Source organism: Ictalurus furcatus, chromosome 23 (genome assembly GCF_023375685.1).
Source record: "Ictalurus furcatus strain D&B chromosome 23, Billie_1.0, whole genome shotgun sequence".
NCBI lineage: Eukaryota > Metazoa > Chordata > Actinopteri > Siluriformes > Ictaluridae > Ictalurus > Ictalurus furcatus.
Genome location: NC_071277.1, coordinates 12,534,263 through 12,552,799, shown reverse-complemented (window position 1 = coordinate 12,552,799; position 18,537 = coordinate 12,534,263). Strand labels below are relative to the sequence as shown.

At 39.0% G+C, this 18,537-nt stretch overlaps 1 protein-coding gene across 9 annotated transcripts in view; it reads left to right on the top strand.

Annotated features, from left to right (window-relative positions):
- The first annotated feature begins 2,229 nt into the window (after nucleotides 1-2,229).
- The window catches only part of LOC128599569 (intermembrane lipid transfer protein VPS13B), a 252,991-nt gene continuing 236,683 nt past the window's right edge, over nucleotides 2,230-18,537 (top strand). For 2 of the 9 annotated variants that reach the window (XM_053611300.1, XM_053611296.1), the window contains exons 1-3: nucleotides 2,231-3,590; nucleotides 6,565-6,729; nucleotides 17,959-18,102. In XM_053611300.1, coding sequence (XP_053467275.1) covers nucleotides 6,583-6,729; nucleotides 17,959-18,102 — 291 coding nt within the window. In that variant the 5' untranslated portion in view covers nucleotides 2,231-3,590; nucleotides 6,565-6,582. Of the gene's footprint in view, nucleotides 3,591-5,733; nucleotides 5,795-6,564; nucleotides 6,730-17,958; nucleotides 18,103-18,537 lie in introns of all 9 variants that reach the window. The other 7 variants (XM_053611299.1, XM_053611297.1, XM_053611298.1 and 4 more) reach the window with 7 other exon arrangements.

Genomic DNA, 18,537 nt, shown 5'->3' with positions numbered 1-18,537 from the left:
TTATCAGAAATATTATACTATGCTGTAAAGATCTTTAAATGATTCAACTGTAAATGATTCAAATTTTTTATTTATTAACATGTCAATCTTTTTGTCGTTTTATGGTAGATTTAATGTTGAATGCCAGCAAAACAAGTTAATTCCTACTACATTATAGCAGCTATAAAGAGTAATTCCCCTCACCAGCCTCTCTTTGTTCTCTTAACAAAAAATGTGCAGTAATAGAAAAATAATCAAAGACAGGGTGGTGTGATGCAGCTCTGTGCAAAGTGGAATTACTGTCACCATCCCAAAGTTGCTTTATCCAGTAACAGTATGTCTCAAGGTGTTTTATTACTCTTGAATAACAGTTTTAATGTGTGTTTTTAAGTTAAAATCTATTTATAAACAAGTTAGTGGTATCACTTACACCGTTTGTCTTATACAAAAATGAATTCTGTCTTCACCGGGTGCAGCGAGAAGTAAAATCCAATCATAAACCCATTATCCAATGAAACACATCTCACTGAATGCAATTTGTGGTGATGTAGGTGAATTCGGATTTTAGTTTTGGAGATTTTCTGACCCCAAGATACAACTAACTTCTGCAATTCTTCAGCTGTGATCATTGGAGATTTTTTGGCCCCTCGAACCATCCTCTTCACAGTGCGTTGAGACAATATAGACACATGTCCAATTTAGGGACGTCACGATACCAAAAATCTAATAGTCGGTACCGATACCACCAAAAGTACACCATACTCTACACCAAAGTTTTTATAAAAATAAAATTATTTAAAAAAAAATGGTGGACATCCTCCTCTGGCTAATACTGGCAAAGATATATATATATATATATATAGAGAGAGAGAGAGAGAGAGAGAGAGAGACAGAGAGAGAGAGAGAGAGATTTTAGTTATCAAACACTGTCTGACAATAACTAATAAAACAAGGTGCACTCCTAAACGCGCGCTTACACACACAGACACACACACCCACACCCCTTATACTCTGAATGCAAACATTAATTTAAATTCACTGATATGGTGGCAGGCCAAAAAGATTTATTAAAAGCATGAACATTTGAATAATTATTAGTGATATTAGGCTACATTTAGCTGACAGGACAATGGCTGAATGGCGATGCATGGTGGCCCATTAGGAGGTAGTTTATAACACTGCAATGCGTTAGTGTCGTTAACAAATAACTGGCTATAGCAAACATTACATGGAGCATAACGTTAGCTGGTTTCACGGCAACAATGCCAGCTGCCTCAAACAAACATAATATAGGGACCGTCTTTCAGGTGCTTTGCCAAATTCCAGGTGTTTCCTCGCTTTGTTTGAAATGAATGATAGCATCGGTTGCGCACTGGCTTCAGAGCATCAATTATATGTTTGTTGTCATCTGCCTCGAATGCAAAATATTTCCATATTTGACTCTTACCACCTTTCCTCTCAATGAGTCAGGGCGGAGCTAAACTTCTGTAGTTTTTCCCGCGTGCTTGTAGGCGTTCTTCTTCTTTTTTACCACTTATGGACCGACTAAAACACTTACGCATATTTGCTGCCCCATCAGATTCGGAATAATTGCAACCTCGGTACCTTCATCAGCAACGGTACTAATGCTACTGCTGAAAAACAAGTATGTTTTAAGAATGTTGGTACCGAAGTATCGGTTCTTGTGACATCCCTAGTCCAATTCCAGGTTGATTGACTTGATTCATAACATTTCCAGTTGACTGGAACTTCTTAATTATTGCCCTGATGGTGGATATGCGAATTTTCAGTGCTTGTGCAATTTCTTATAGCCACTTCCCATTTTGTGAAGCTCAACAACCTTTTGCCACACAACACAGCTATATTTCTTGGTCTTACAAATTGTTATGCATGACAAAGGATATTTGCCCTATGTGTTACCTCCTATTTATACCCCTGTGAAACAATAAGTCAGGGTTGAACAATTTTTTGCTCCTAGCAACCCAGCTGTACTAAACAAATGTAAAATATAAATGGGAATATACTTCAAATAATTTTTTCTCATTTGAATTCATAACGGTGCCAATAATTGTTGCACACCTTATATTTAACAAAGTTTTTTGTTTAGGTAGACTTTTGCTTGCAATTGCTTGACATCCATGAGAGCAGAGTATTTTTATTCATCCATCCATTCATCTTCAATCGCTTACTCCTTTTCAGGGTCGCGGGGGAACCTGGAGCCTATCCCAGGAAGCATCGGGCGAACGTGTTAACCACTAAGACACCGTGCGCCCCGAGTATTTTTATTAATTTTTTTAATAAAAAAAAAAGGTTAAACATTAGAGACACTTTTTTTCACAGCCTTCTTTCCTCATATTTACCAAGGGTGCCAATATTAGTAGAGGGCACTGTATATGGCTCAGATTTGCCTAGCCATGCCATATCTTGGCACGTATCAGCTGCATGTAGCCCAAGTGTGCATCTTATCCAAATCATCACAGTGAATCTTGAAGAAGTATGCTTTTCCATGGCCCAGTCAATGAGCTAAATTTTCTTGGATATTTCACAAGAATTAATCATTGGGTCATTCCATCACAAGTGGTCCAATAATTGCAAAGTTGGTTTTCAACCATTTTAATTTTCCTTTTTTTGTGTGATTGGCATTGTAAAACCACCAGTTTTTATTTTTATTTTTTACATTTACTTTTATTTTTAGTTTAGGCTACTTGGTTTAACGATGACAGTCATCTTTGTGTGTATATGTACTTGTACCTAGTAATGGGCTCTAGAGATCAGTTTTTGTTCAAAGGAGCTAGGACCATCCTGAGCCAAGATACTGAGGTTTCCATAAACAACTGTATAACCCAAATTTGTTGTGTGCCATGATTTGTTGTGTGGATGACCATTGTAGTTAAACCAAGTAAAATTTAAAACAGCACAAAAATGCTGTCAATACATAGAGGTAATCGGAAAAGATAAATAAATAAATAAATAAATAAATAAATAATAGGAAGGGGAAAATAGTCGAGCAACTTGCATTTGACCACTTGAGATGGATTGACCCCATTATTTTAAGAAAATATGATGTTCATTTTATTTTACAACATGCAAACGGAGCATTAAAAAATTGAGCATATTTATTTAATAAAATCCTCCACTAAAGTTTGAACAAAACTCGCTTCCACAATTTGATTTAGTCTTTTATTATTGTTTTGTTTATTATTATTATTTATTTATTTATTTAAGTATTTATTTTTATTGTATACATTTGACCTTTTAGCGCCCTCTTCATGACAATTTGGCAAAAACGTTTAAGTCTATGCACACCGAACAGATTTATGTATCTTTTTCTTATGTAATCATGTGTTCTTTAAAATTGGTTTATTCTCTTTTCCCTGCACTGCTGTATGATGTATATTTCCTTTGTATATTTATTACATATAAATAAAATACGATAAACTGATTCAATTGTAGGTCGCAATATCCTGTTGGTGGAGGAAGTGATGTTATTTTTTGGGCGGAAGTTATGATTCAGTATGCGGAAGTTATGATTCAGTATGCGGAAGTTGCTAATATTTGGACTGTGAAACCTGTTTAAAGATAATGAATAAAAGTTGAGCTACCGTGGTAAGGTAAGCTGTATAGCTACACGCATTATAGTCGCGTTAACTGTGCTCATTTTGTACGCAGTAATGTGTTTTGTCATTAAATTCTTCAGTGTTTATGTTGTTGGGTGTTAGCTATGCTACATCAAGGCAAGTTTAGCTTTCACTGCAGAGTTAGATTCATGCTCAGTACACATACTCCGAAGTCACAGGCATTGGTCACATGGACGTGTGTGTCGATTCTACCCAAGAATCATGTTTGTTTTAAAGGTTGTTAGTTTGGACATGTATTTGTTCGTTGCTCTGGTTGTGAACACACATCGTCGTAGTAAGCACAATCAGTAAGGGTAATGTTATTTTTATTTTCGATATTTGCTAATAACTCATGAACGAACTGTCGTAGCCAGTACAGAGTTACACATTGACAACATGGCAACATATCATATAATGATGCACACCAAATGTTTTGCGTTCTCGGTGACATTTAACCCTTCTGTTTTATTCTGGTCTGATGTGGCCGATTTGCTATTGTTTTCTGTCATGGTTTCTGTCATCTGATTGGCAGGAGATTAATGACTTAATGTGCTCTGGTTAGCCAGAGATAATGAATATGCAGAACACACACACACAAACACACACATATACACACAGTTATAATCAGGGTTAGGATGGTCATGTTTTTAAAAACTTTTGGAACACGGTGGGAAAACCAAGCCCTAGTTGCCTATAATGTCTTTGTATATGGTAGATTTGAGATGTTCCTACACTGGAACTAACCTGTTTCATCATGACAATGTGACTTTGCACAAAGGAGGTCCTTGAAGGACATGGTTTGAGTGGAAGAACTGGAGTGGCCTGCACAGAGCCTTGACATCAACCCCACTGAGCACTTTTTGAATGAATTGGAATGCCAATTGCATGCCAGAGCTCCTCGCCCGACATCAGTACCTGATGTCCTCACTAATGCTCTTGTGGCTGAGTGGGCAAATCCCTACAGCCATGCTCCAAAATCTAACATCAAGCCTTACCAGAAGAGTGGAGGTTATTATAACAGCAAAGTGTGGACCAAGTCCATAGTAATGCCCATGATTTTGGAACGGTATGTTCAAAAAGCATGTCTGGTTGTGATGGTCAGGTGTCCACATACTTTAGGCCAAATAATGCATATTGCAAAGAGTGAGAGATCGATTATGGAGTGTCCACACTCGACAATGACTAAAAGGAATATTGCAGAGATTGGAAATAATTTTAAAAATCCTCACGCAAGGACTGAGCAAAAGAAGAAATATTTTTCTCCTCGTTCCATTTTTGGGATCGTTTCAGGTCTTTATGTGCAGTTTTTGATATGTAGTTGGGATGGAAAAGTAGCTGAGACCTGGCAACCGTTGTTATAATTTTGGCCCCAAGGGACATAAAAACCAGTATCCAATGTAAGAAATGCAGTTGCAAAGCACACATCATTGTGACTACATATTGCCATTCATGCATGAACACCAACTGAATTTGTTAGGTTTAGACATGAAATTTTTATTTTATTTTATTTTTATACTGTGTTATTTAGGTGACTGTTTGGCCCTTTTTATTTCACCTTTTAACCTGCCATTAACATTAGATGTACCTTTGGGGGGAAAAAAACCCAATAGCTGAATAACCTGTGTGCATAATTAATCCTCTCTAAAAGTAAAGGACACATACAACTGCATTTTTAGTAATGGATTTAATGTCATGCTGTGGAATGTTCAAAGTTTGGGACTTTTAATAACCAAACAATGATTGATTATTTTTCTAGAACTTTGTCCTGGGCTTGGTCTCTTTGACGCTGTGTGTTTAGGTATGTTCTCTAACATACTCTGGGTTCTTCCAGAAGCAGGTGTATTTATAGTGAAATCATATGACCTGTACAACAGAATAATTGTTTAGGGGGTTAAACAATCGTTTAGGGGGTTCACAGGAACAGGGGTGAATACAGATGAACAGCTAAAGGCATTCTATTGCTTCATGTGTTTTGTTCATGTTGTGAAGAGAAGGAGGTGATGATTTCATGCCTCTTGGACCTGTTAGTCACAGACCTGTCCACGTACAAACAGCAGCTGGTGCTGTGTGGTTTAACATCAGTCTGCAGTATATTCAATGCCTCTGCTTTTATCCTGTGCAATACTTGCATTTTCAGACTGCAGCAGTTCCTGTTGAAGTGTGCCTCGAGTTCAGAGAGTGAGACACACCACATCAAGGTGTGTCTCAGCCAGTTGTACTAGACTCCCCTGAGCTCTGTACTTCATTGTGCTGTTGAATTCCTGCTAACAGCTCTTGTATTTGGCCCATGCTTGTTGCCAGCTCCATAATTTGTTTTCCAACTCTGCTATATCAATGGATTTATTAATATTAGTTACATCAACTCAACCAGTCTCTTTTTCAGCAACACAGTCAGTGGTGGTGAAAATAACTCCTTGACAGGATGTTAACATAATAAATCAAACTGTATTGTGGTGGAGAATTACTAGTCTGATAACATATTTGACTAAAATTATTGACTGTTAGCCATTATTTAGCATTTTTGACTAGTGTAAATGTATTGACTAAAGTTATCTTTTTAACAAGGCAAACTTAAGATATCCACTAAGCATTTGTGATAACCTGTAATATAAGCAGATAAGTTCATCAAGACTCAACTGAGCACCATCTAATGAAACAAAAGATAGCACATTTGAAATTAGATGAAGCTCCAACACGTTTCTCTTCTGTAAGTACTAAACCTAGCTATTAACTGATGAGTTGATTCTGTTGTGTTTCAACAATGAAATTAGCAAACTATGCTGCACTGGTTCTCCAGAACTGGAGTTTTGTCTCCTATACAGTGTACCAAATAAAAGTGCTATTAAACAGTATACCACAGTACTCCATCACCTCCTTTTTACAAAAAATAAAGCAAGTTAATGCATCAGTGCCCTGTGTTCCTTTTAGTCAGTGCCCGTTTTTTCTGAACCATGATTTCTTTGTGCAGGACTAAGAGACAGTCAGGATGTTGGAGTCATACGTCACTCCACTGTTGATGAGCTACGTGAACCGTTACATCAAGAACCTGAAGCCTTCTGACCTGCAGCTCTCACTCTGGGGGGGTGATGTGGTGCTTAGCAAGTTGGATCTCAAGCTGGATGTTCTGGAGCAGGTAAAAGAATCTTTTGTTTAAAAGCACATTTGTAGAGAAATTTTAAACCTTCATTATGGGTTGTACACCTATATCAGTGCCTGTGCATTTGTTGTCCTGTAAATAGTTTAAATTCATTAAAACATTTCATTATTGGCATTAGGGATGAAACGGTTACCAGTTTCACGATAAAATTCCCTGATGGTTAGTATTACCGTGTCACATTTAAAAAATGGTACTGAAAGTTTGCCCCCCCTCCCCAGCTGATTAATCAGAAAAATAATCGGTCAACTAATTGAATATGAAAATAATCGTTAGTTGCAGCCCTACTGTCCACACACACCCAGCAAGAGTCAGACGCAGACACAGCATGCATTGTTTTTTGAACGTGAAAATGGATGTTACAATTAAAAACTGAACGCGTCTGCTCAATTCAGCATGAGCCGAATGAGTCAGAGACACAGCACATATCAGCAGGATTCAGATTTCATTTAGCACGTGACGAAGGTGAGGCGAGCTGTCTGACGGAAGATTTAATATAATCAAGTTTGTCATTGTACTGTTTTGTTGTTGTTCTGTTTTTCATTAAGAATGATAATGAACCCACCATTAAAGCAATTGCCGCTATTTCGAAAGTGAAAGTAAAATGCGTGCAACTGCTCAGTATTCCTAAGCAATTTAAAAGCGAAGGGGGAAAGACTGACATAAAATTGGCTTGAAGCTGGATGTTCGATATTCGTAAATTAAGGGACCATCTCTAAAGTTACATACGACATTGTTATACACATTTCTAAATTAAATAGCATTTGAAGAGAATGACTTACAGTTGTAAAACCAACTGAAAATGTTCCTGTAGGTGTCAGATATAATACCTTTTAGAATTTTGATATTTAATAAAATAAACGATCAAATCATATGTAACAATTGTGATGTTTTTATACTGTATGGACTTAAAATGTACCATACTAGCAATTGAAGAGAATGACTTGGTCACAAAACCTCTTGGAAGGTTGGAAATTCTCCGAAGCACTGTCACTGCCTTCTGTCATGTTCAACCATATCAAGCGCACTGTATAGCAATGGCTTGTATGGGAGGGCAAAAAAAAGCAGTTGCTCAAAAAGTACCATCTGAAAGCATGTCTGAAGTTTGAGAGCATGAGAGTGACCCAGCTGTGATGTAGAAAACAGTTTTGTGGTCAGATTAGAACAAGATAGAGCTTTTTGGCCAAAACTCAAAGCGTTATATGTGGCACAAACCTAGAACTTCCCATGCTTCAAGACACTCCATCCCTACAGTGAAGTATGGTGGTGGCAGGATCATGCTGTGGGGATGCTTCCCATCAGCAGGGACTGGGCATCTTGTTAGAATTGAAGGAAGAATGGATAGAGCAAAATATAGGGAGATAATGCAAGAGAACCTGCTTCAGTCTGCTAAAACAAACTGAAGCTTGTGAGGAACAAGCTACCTTTCAGCAGGACAGTGATTCCAAGCACAAGGCCAAAGCAAAATTGGAGTGCCTCAGGAACAAAAAGGAAAATGTACAGTGGGCCAGTCAAAGTCCTGATCTCAATCCAATGGAGAATCTGTGGCACTATTTGAAAATTGCAGTACACAAGCATCACCCAACCAACCTGAACAACCTGGAGCAAATCTACAGAGAAGAATGGGCCCAAATCACTCCAACATTGTTTGCAAAGCTGGTACATATGTATCCCAAAAGACTTAATCCAATCCAACATAAATCCAAAGTCACCTTATAATAATTGATTTCAAGTTTCAGTGTTTTAGAATAAAATATCAAACGGAATGAAATTCAGTGTACCATTTTCACCTCAGTAATATGAGAATAAGGGATTATCCACGGCTAGGTGTGTTTAATGCACGGTGTGGAGGCAAAGATCCATGAAAATCATGTAATGCACATCTAGACATGGATTATCCCGTTGATAGAATAAAAATAACGGTTAATTCTGCCTGCTCTAAATCATACAGAGATAAAGTAGTACAATAAGATTAAATTTATGTGAAGGAATTATAGTAAACAGTTATATGACTGGCACCTGTCAATGGGTGGGATATATTAGGCAGCAAGTGAACAGTCAGTTCTTGAAGTTGATGTGTTGGAAGCAGGAAAATGGGCAAGCGTAAGGATCTGAGCGACTTTTACAAGGGCCAAATTGTTATGGTGTTCCTGGTATGCAGTGGTTAGTACCTACCAAAAGTGGTCAAGGAGGGACAGCCGGTGGACTGGGCACAGGGTCTTGGGCACCCAAGGCTCATTGATGCGCGGTGGGAGCAAACACCAGCTTGTCTGGTCTGAACCCACAGACGAACTACTGTAGTACAAATTGCTGCGAAACGTAATGCTGGCTATGATAGAAAGGTGTCAGAAAATACAGTGCATCACAGCTTGCTGTGTATGATGAATCATGTTTCCTTTTACGTCATGTGGATGGCTGGGTGCATGTGCGTCACTTACCTGGGGAAGAGATGGCACCAGGATGCAGTATGACAGTATGGTGCACTGGGCAATGGACTGCTGTGAAACCTTGGGTCCTGGCATTCATGTAGATGTTATTTTGACACGTACCAATTACCATTGTTGCAGACCAAGTACACCCCTTCATGGCAACAGTATTCCCTAGTGGCAGGATATTGTGCTCTGCCACAATGCAAAAATTGTTCAGGAATGGTTTGAGGGACATGGCAAAGAGTTCAAGGTGTTGACTTGGCCTCCCAATTCCCCAGAACTCGATCCGATTTAGCCTTTGTGGGATGTGCTGGACAAACATGTCTGATCCATGGAGGCCCCACCTTTCAGCTTACAGGACATAATAGATTTGCTAATTTTCATAATTGATTAGTTGGCCGATTATTTTTTCAATTAATCGGATTGGGGGGGACATTTTCTGTACCCTTTTTTTGTTTATTTAAAATAAAATCCACAAACTGAGTGTTACAAATATAAACTTCAGTCTAAAATTTTACACAACTGTTTGTCCAATTATATAAGACTGAAAAGAACCCAATACACACACACACACACACACACACACACACACACACACACACACACCAGAATATATATTATTAATTTATTAATTTAGGACTGTAGTTTAATTTAAAATAGCATTTATGCATTATTTTTTATGGATGCACAAAAAGCACTGAATTAAACTACAGTCCTAAATTAATCATAAAAACTCACTTTCACTACACCTTATGGTTTCTGTTACTAACTGCTTTTAGGCATATTGTTTTACTTTTGATCGTAGTGTTTTAATTAGACATTACAGATCTTACTTGCGCTCCCGCTGTGAGTGAGGAGCAACGCGGCCTCGTTACTAATAGATCACTTCCGTTATAATGAACAACAGAATTTACACTGCAAGCACACAAATACAACATATAATGACAATAACCTGGAATTAAACTAAACCTTTTGAGCAACTTGCACCAGTTTCCTCAATCTTTGCACACAGTGGAGCATTTTGGATAAAAACATAAGTTTGTGCTCATGCATCATTGTCGTGCTTCAGTGCAACACAAACTCCGCTTTATAAAGTTAGATCTACTTGAGGGTGTTTAATATAAAATTCTTCCTTGCCTTAAACGACCTGGGGTGCATACTTTCTTCCTCAATCACTTCATTATACCTCCATCTGATGTCTGATGGTGACTGAGGTCATGTTGGGAATAAAAGGTAACGTTGACACAAACAGTAAACTCCAGAAAGTCATTGTCGGTGATAGGGATGTCACGATACCAAAAATCAAGTAGTCGGTACTGATACCACCAAAAATACACGATACTCGATACCAAAGTCAATACCACGGTGTGGTATAAAAATAAAATAAAAATAATTAAATTAAAAACGCTCCTGGAGGACATCCTCCTCTGGCTGATACTGGCAAAGAGAGAGGGGGGCGGGGGGTATTTTAGTTATCAAACACTGTCTGATTTTAGTTATCAAACTTGTTATCCACCTCGAATGCGAAATATTTCCTTATTCCATACCACCTTTCCTCTCAGCGAGTCGCGGTGGAGCTAAACTTCTGTAGTTTTTCCCGTGTGCTTGTAGTTGTTGTTATTCTTCACCACTTGTGGACTGACGAAAACACTTGCGTGTATTTGCTGCCTCCATCAGGTCTGGAAGAACTGCAACCTCGGTACCTCCATTAGAACTGGTTCCAACGCTACTCCAGAAAAACAATTACTGTCACGATTTAAGGATGTTGGTACTGACTTGGTACCGAAGTATCAGTTCCCGTGACATCCCTGGTCGGTGACTCTGGGTATCTGCTAAAGCTAGCGGCATCACATTACGTGTGTATGATGCCATGTGCCACTGACTAGGAAGCGACTTATACTTCCGGTTGGTAAAAAACTAATGTGTTCCATTTGAGACGATACTACCTTTCTTAAATTCATACACTAGACTTGTGGTTCTCAACCTTGTGTGAGCTCTGGACCCCTAGCATATTTCGAACAATCCATAAGGACCCCCTCACTCCACAGTTATGAAATATAACAATTATAGGCTATATTATTAAGTCATTTCTATGTAGGTTACTTTATTTTATTAATATTTAACATTAATAATGTTAACATTGGACATTTAACAATTGAATCAAAACATTTCAAGATTTTATTTTTTACATTTTATTGTTGGTGTGTTATTTAATTTGACTCTCTGAATTATCATTTGTTTATTTTATCCATCAATGTATCACTTGAACTTGTCTACTACTCGTAGGTTTTTGCAAATTATCTTTTCATTTGTAAATAAATTTTAAATAAATCCATCAATGAACGATCGTCAGCTCAGCTAACGTGATATTTGTGAATGCACGCAAATAACCAAATTGATTAAGTTTTAAACATCTCATTTAACTTTGTTTTGATACATTTAACAAAAAAAAAAATTAATAATATTTAAACAATTTTAAAACTTTTCTGCAGACCCACTGCAATTACACCACTGACCACTAGGGGTCCGCGGACCCCGGTTGAGAAACACTGCACTAGACGGTAGAGTGCATAGTCATTTGGGACACGGCTTTAGTATTTACTCCCCGAAGCATGTTTTCAGAACAGAAGTAACATAATGAGTAAATGTGCCACGCACAGAGCAACTAATCGATAATGAGATTCATTGACAACGATTTTCATGATCGATTATTTTCGATTTTATCGATTAGTTGTTGCAGCTCTAATCTGCTGCAAACATCTTGGGAGTCCATGACAGATCAGAGCTGTTTTGGCAGCACAAAGGGAATCTACTAGGCTTGCTGTGATAGTCGGTGTTCCCGGTGTTACACTTGCCCATTGCGGCACCACCCCCACTGTCGTTTGCTTTTTTTATAGTAAAAAAATAATTTCGTTCAGCTAGAGAACGGACACTAAAATTAAAAACTGAGCGCGTCTGAGTCAGAGTCGCAGCACAGATCAGATTTCATTTATTGCGTAACAAGAGTGAGGCGAGCTGATTGACAAGACGATGGCAGAAGATTTGGTTTCAAAAGTTCTATGTTTTAATATAAGCAAGTTTGTCATTGTACTGTTTTGTTGTTGTGTTTTTCTTTAAGAATAATAATGAACCCACCATTCAAGCAATTGCTGCTCCCAAATTGCCGCTAATTTGAAAGCGAAATTAAAATGTGCACAGCCACACGGGCATTCATAGGCTATTTAAAAGCGAGGGGGAAAAACCCCGGTGATACTGGTATTACTGGTGTTGTCGCATTTCGATTAACCAGTAGAAAAATTTCCTCACAGTCACATCCCTAGAACCGACACAATACTAGGCAGGTGATTTTAATGTTGATCAGTGTATTTATGTACAGTATCTCACAAAAGTGGGTACACCCCTCACATTTTTCTAAATATTTGATTATATCTTTTCATGTGACAACACTGAAGAAATGACACTTTGCTACAATGTAAAGTAGTGAGTGTACAGCTTGTGTAACAGTGTAAATTTTCTGTCCCCTCAAAATAACTCAACACACAGCCATTAATGTCTAAACCGCTGGCAACAAAAGTGAGTACACCCCTAAGTGAAAATGTCCAAACTGGGCCCAATTAGCCATTTTCCCTCCCTGGTGTCATGTGACTTGTTAGTGTTACAAGGTCTGAGGTGTTAATGGGGAGCAGGTGTGCTAAATTTGGTGTCATCGCTCTTACACTCCCTCATACTGGTTACTGGAAGTTCAACATGGCACCTCATGGCAAAGAACTCTCTGAGGATCTGAAAAAAAGAATTGTTGCTCTACGTAAAGATGGCCTAGGCCAGGGGTTCCCAAACTTTTCCACGGCAAGACCCCCCAAATGGCATTAACATTTGACCGAGGCCCCCCTTTTGCAAGATGTCTTTAAAACACACAAAAAATACAGACTTCTGAATATATCCCCCTTTTTTATTAATAATTACATCTTTACATTACATTAGGAAATGATTGTGTGTGTGTGGTTGTCTGAGAGTGAGAAAGAGAAAACACCAAATTTATTTTTCACACCAAATTGTTGAGGCCCCCCGGGCACCCCCTGGCGGCCCCCACTTTGAAAACCACTGGCCTAGGCTATAAGAAGATTGCCAAGACCCTGACACTGAGCTGCAGCACGGTGGCCAAGACCATACAGCGGTTTAACAGGCTCTCAGATCCAAATGTCTTCAGTGTGTAGCAAAAAAAAAGAATCAGCCTAGCTGTTCCAATTCTTTTGGAGAGGACTGTACATGTAAAAATGTCATTTTTTTATTCCTTTTGTTTTTCCTCTTATTAAAATGCACTATATGGCCAAAGCTTTGCAGACACCTGACTGAGACCCATACTTTGGCCTTTCCCAAACAGTTGGCACAAAGTGGAAAGCACATAATTGTTTAGGATGTCTTTGTATGCTGTAGCATTACAATTTACTTGGAAGTTCACTTTGCATCGCTTCTTATAACACAAGGTCTTCCTGTACATTATCTGCCCGTTTAAACTTTGTTCTGTCAGTTAAGTAGGTTGTTCAATGACTTTAACTGGCATGTCCTTAGACCAGGGGTGCCCAATACGTTGATCGTGATCGACCGGTCGATCGCAAAGGAAGTTCGGGTAGATCGCCATTCAAAAAAAAATAGATGTTAGCATTGACGTACAGGGCAGCCAGTCTGAGATCTCGTCTTTTCTCTCACCACGCGTGTGCGATCAAACGCGCCAGCGCTAAAGGCTAGCGAGCAAAATCACGGAGTTAACTTTCCAATTTATTCCTACTGAAGAAAGGGTACAAAATGAGTGAGGTAGCGGGATCAAGCAAGAAACCGAAGACTTATCACTTCCATGTGGAATGGGAGGATGATTTGTTTTTCATGATGTCATATTCGAAGTGCGTTTGTCTGATCTGCCAAGCTACCATTGCTAATCCGAAAAAGGGAAATGTAGAGCGGCACTTTAGGACTGTTCATAAAAACTACGACACTGACTTCCCTCCAAAAAACGAGCTGAGAAAGAGGAAGGTGAAGGAACTAAAATCACAGTTGTCACAGCAGTCATTTTTCTCACGATTGACTTCAAATGCTAAGGCAGCCACCGAAGCATCATTCCGGGTGGGTCACTCCATCGTTAAACACAAGAAGTCATTCCAAGACGGAGAGATGATAAAAGAGGCATTCGTAGATGCAGCTGACTCGTTGTTTCGGGACTTTAAAAACAAAACCGAAATATTATCTTAAATCAAAGCTCTCCAGCTATCAAGAAGTACAATTACACAGCGCTGTGAGGTCATGGCCAAGGATTTGACACAACAGCTTTGGAAGGACATCACACATTGCGAGTGTTTCTCACTGCAATTGGAGGAGTCTATGGATGTAAGCCCAGTTGTGTGTTTTTATTTGGATGGTGTTTACAGATATGACTGCAAAAGAAGAGCTGTTAACAATACTGCCCATGAAAGAACACATGCGGGGAGAGGACATTTTTCAGTCTTTTAAAGACTTCATTGACAAAACCCAGCTCCCAGTGTCAAATTGATATCAGTCACCATGGACGGTGCGCCCGCAATGGTTGGCAGCGCAAATGGATTCATTGCAAAGTGCAGGGAAGACGATGCTTTCCCTGACTTCCTTAATTACCACTGCATAAAACACCAACAAGCCTTATGCGCAAAAATGATAAACATGAAAGAGATCATGGATGTGGCAAAGAAGATCGCCTGTTCTATACGTGCTAGATCACTTCAAAGACGGCTCTTCCGTGCACATCTGGAGAAGGCAGACTGCGACCACTCTGAGCTCCTGCTACACACCGACATGAGATGGCTTAGTAGGGGTAAATTCCTGCAGAGATTTCGAGAGCGCTATCCGGAGATAAGGGAGTTTCTTTTTGCTGTTAAACATGCAGAATACACCCAACTCAATGATGATCAGTGGCTGCTGGACTTGGCATTTTTAACCGATCTGACCTCACTGTTAAATGAGCTTAATTCGTAATTTGGAGCTGCAAGGAAAAGACAAAACCGTGGTCAATATGATCAGCCCAGTTAATGCCTTTAAACGGAAAATGCAACTTCTGTCCTCAAAGCTGCAGCGCCATGATTTTGGGAACTTCCAAAACCTCGCGTCAGAGCTGGAGACACAGCGGAAGGCTTGTGCGCAATTTAACATTGCATGCTACACGGAGCAGATTGACAGCTGTCGGTCAGAGTTTGACAGACGCTTTCAAGACTTTGCTTTACTGGAGCGTCGCTACATTCATGTGCTACTCATTTAGGGACAATGTTGAGGTTGATTCACTCGCATTGAAAATTGCAACGCTGTTTCACCTGAACTCGTCTGAAGTGGAGGATGAGATTTTGAAACTACAGACTGACATTCAGCTGAAGTCCAGGGCTCATGGACAGTTTTGGAACTTACTCACAGGGGAAGAGTACCCAAACATGAGGAAATGTGCAACCTCCTTGACTGCATTATTTGGCTCTACTTATTTATGTGAGTCAGCCTTTTCCCACATGAAGATTATTAAGTCCAAATACTGTTCCACAATGACTGATCATCATTTGGAGGCCTGCTTGAGGCTGGCTACCAGCAGGTACTGTCTGGACTATGCAACCCTGGCTGATTCTATTCAGTGCAAGTCATCAGAGTAAGGTAATGACCAAAAATGTACTGAATTGTAGTGTGCCATAAGGGCTCATGCAGTTATGCAAGGTACATGAACATATATTGTGTGTGTATACATATTTGAAGTATAGTCAGTATATATATAAATAAATATATGTTTCGCATTTTTAGTGTAGGTAGATCTCTATGACTGGTCATGTTAAAAGTAGCTCGCAAGTCAAAAAAGTGTGGGCACCCCTGCCTTAGACACTTGTGGCGGCTGTGGCTCAGGTGGTAGAGCGGGTTGTCCACTAATCACAGGGTTGGCTGTTTGCTTCCCGGTGCACATGCCGAAGTGTCCTTGGGCAAGACACTGAACCCCAAGTTGCTTCCGATGGCAGGCTAGCGTCTTGGTGTGTGTATATGTGAAGGGGTGAACAGTGTAAACCTCTAATGTTAAAAGGCGCTAAATAAGTGCAGACTATTTACCATTTACTCCCTCAGCTGAGATGTATTCCTTCATTCCATTGCTGTAGTACACTCTCAGCCTTGCTGGAAAAAGTTATTTGAATCTGATCTATCTGTCTTTCAGGACTTCATCTGTCTCTGCATAGTTTCTGCACTCCATAAAAGTTTGTTGCCGTAGTCGTCCAGGTCTAGTTGGGGTCCTGTAAGAAATAGTATCATGGTGGTGGTGATCTCAGCACCCTCCTGCAATGCCATAAATTATATTCTGTTTGGAATGGCCTTTGAATTTGAATTTGTTTCTTCTCCTTCAATGCATTCTCATTGGAATAGGTAAGCACTTTACTTGATAGTTGCTGAATTCTCAAGACAAGACAAATACAAGACACAACAGTAACTGTGGAGTTGAATGAGCACCTCAGTCTCATAATCTTGTTGAGGTGAAATTGAGAAATTTATGCCAAGACTACCATTCTACCTTTTGTATCAAAGGCCAGTGCGCAAAGATGAATAACTTGGTTTGGTAAAGAGCCTAGAATAGGTGAGTAGTTAAGCTTACCATTTATACAGCAGGACAGATTTATGTTTGGAGGAAGCCAAAGGATACCTTTAACTCACAGTAGACCTCGTTTATAAATAATTTAATAAAGATGTGTGTAAATGTTCTTGTAGGCCACACCAAACAAAAAATTTGTGCCAGATTTGCAAAAATTTTGGTAACGCTCAAAAAATGGTGTAACATGAAAATGGAGGGGGGAAAAGAACGCTACACTATATCCAGGTGATCGTGGATACCAACGGCTTTATGCAGAGAAAAGTTTAATTGTTTTAAGTGTTTCGGTGACTGTTGCACCAGTGTGAGCTTCACACTCTTGTACACTTAAGCCTCTCCGTAATGCCATTTTGGAAAATTCAGGAGGAAATATGTCATAAGGAGTGTATTCAAGAAGAAGCCTTTCATGGAACGCAGCGCACACAGGAATGTGTTGAGACATGCTAGATTGGTTACTTCGGTCACACACTGTGTGTGTATTTGAAATAAATAAGATATTTAAACTGGGCAGTGTAATCTGGCAACTTGTAATAACTCTTATTCAGTTATATGATTTGAAGAGCTACAAATTAAGTGCATTTTATTTGGTAATGTTTTGCTCTGTGATTGTGTGATGGAGCTGTTGCACTGTGTGCATTTATCTCCTACTGAGTTTTCAGATCATTTTGATGAATTAAGAAGCCTCTAATGATCCTTAACTGGATGAGGACTGTGTATATATCCTGGCCAGGTTCCTGTTTTGTGATCTCACTGCCCTGCAGAAACCCTGGCCAATCACATACAACAGAAGTGATGTAAACTGTATGATAGTTATTTAGTATGTTATAAGCCATTTTTTTAACACGTGTTTAATTGGTGGGTAATCGGGATGATCCTTCTATAATGTTTTCATTTATCCAGTCAATGTTCACAGTATACCTTTTAATAGCAAGTTCCTGTTCAAATGCAGCATCATTTTCCATCATCATTGCTCTCGTTCTTCAAAACAACACAGATCCAATGGATTAGCACTAATTTTAACAGGCCTAAATTGGAACAAGCCTTTCTTATATCAGCTATTGTCTTTGGTGTCTCTTATGTACTTGTGTATGGAATAAAGTTATGGTTTATGGTCTGTTGTTTATTGTCCATATTTTTGTGCGTGTGGTACAGGAGCTGAAGCTTCCCTTCACTTTCCTAAGTGGTCATATCCACGAGTTGCGAATCCATGTACCATGGACCAAGTTGAGCTCAGAACCAGTGGTCGTCACAATCAACACTATGGAGTGCATCCTCAAGCTGAAAGATGGTTCTCAGGTGAGTAACCTATGCTAAGACAGACACATAAATAAAACAAAATTCATCTGACACATCTGTCTTAAACTGTAAGACATATTTACATGCTAAAGTAATTGAATGATGTAATCTATTCTTTGTTTTTATGTAATTTACAGTGTAACTTAAATGTAACTTAAAGTAAATCTATATAATAAACAGAAACAGAATTTTATGATTCTTTCATAATCTGCACTAGAGTATGCATAACAACAATGCTCATAATGATTTCACTATATTCATTGTCATAGTAAGTACGTTGTATTTTTTTGGGTTCTTGTTCAGTGACAGACCATAAGTTCCTATTTTGAAGATGTTAGTGCTGCATGATTCCTGATGAAATCAGAATTATGATTTTTTTATGCCTCTGCCACTGAGTGGGGGATGTATTGTTTTCAGGTAGTCCATCTGTCTGTC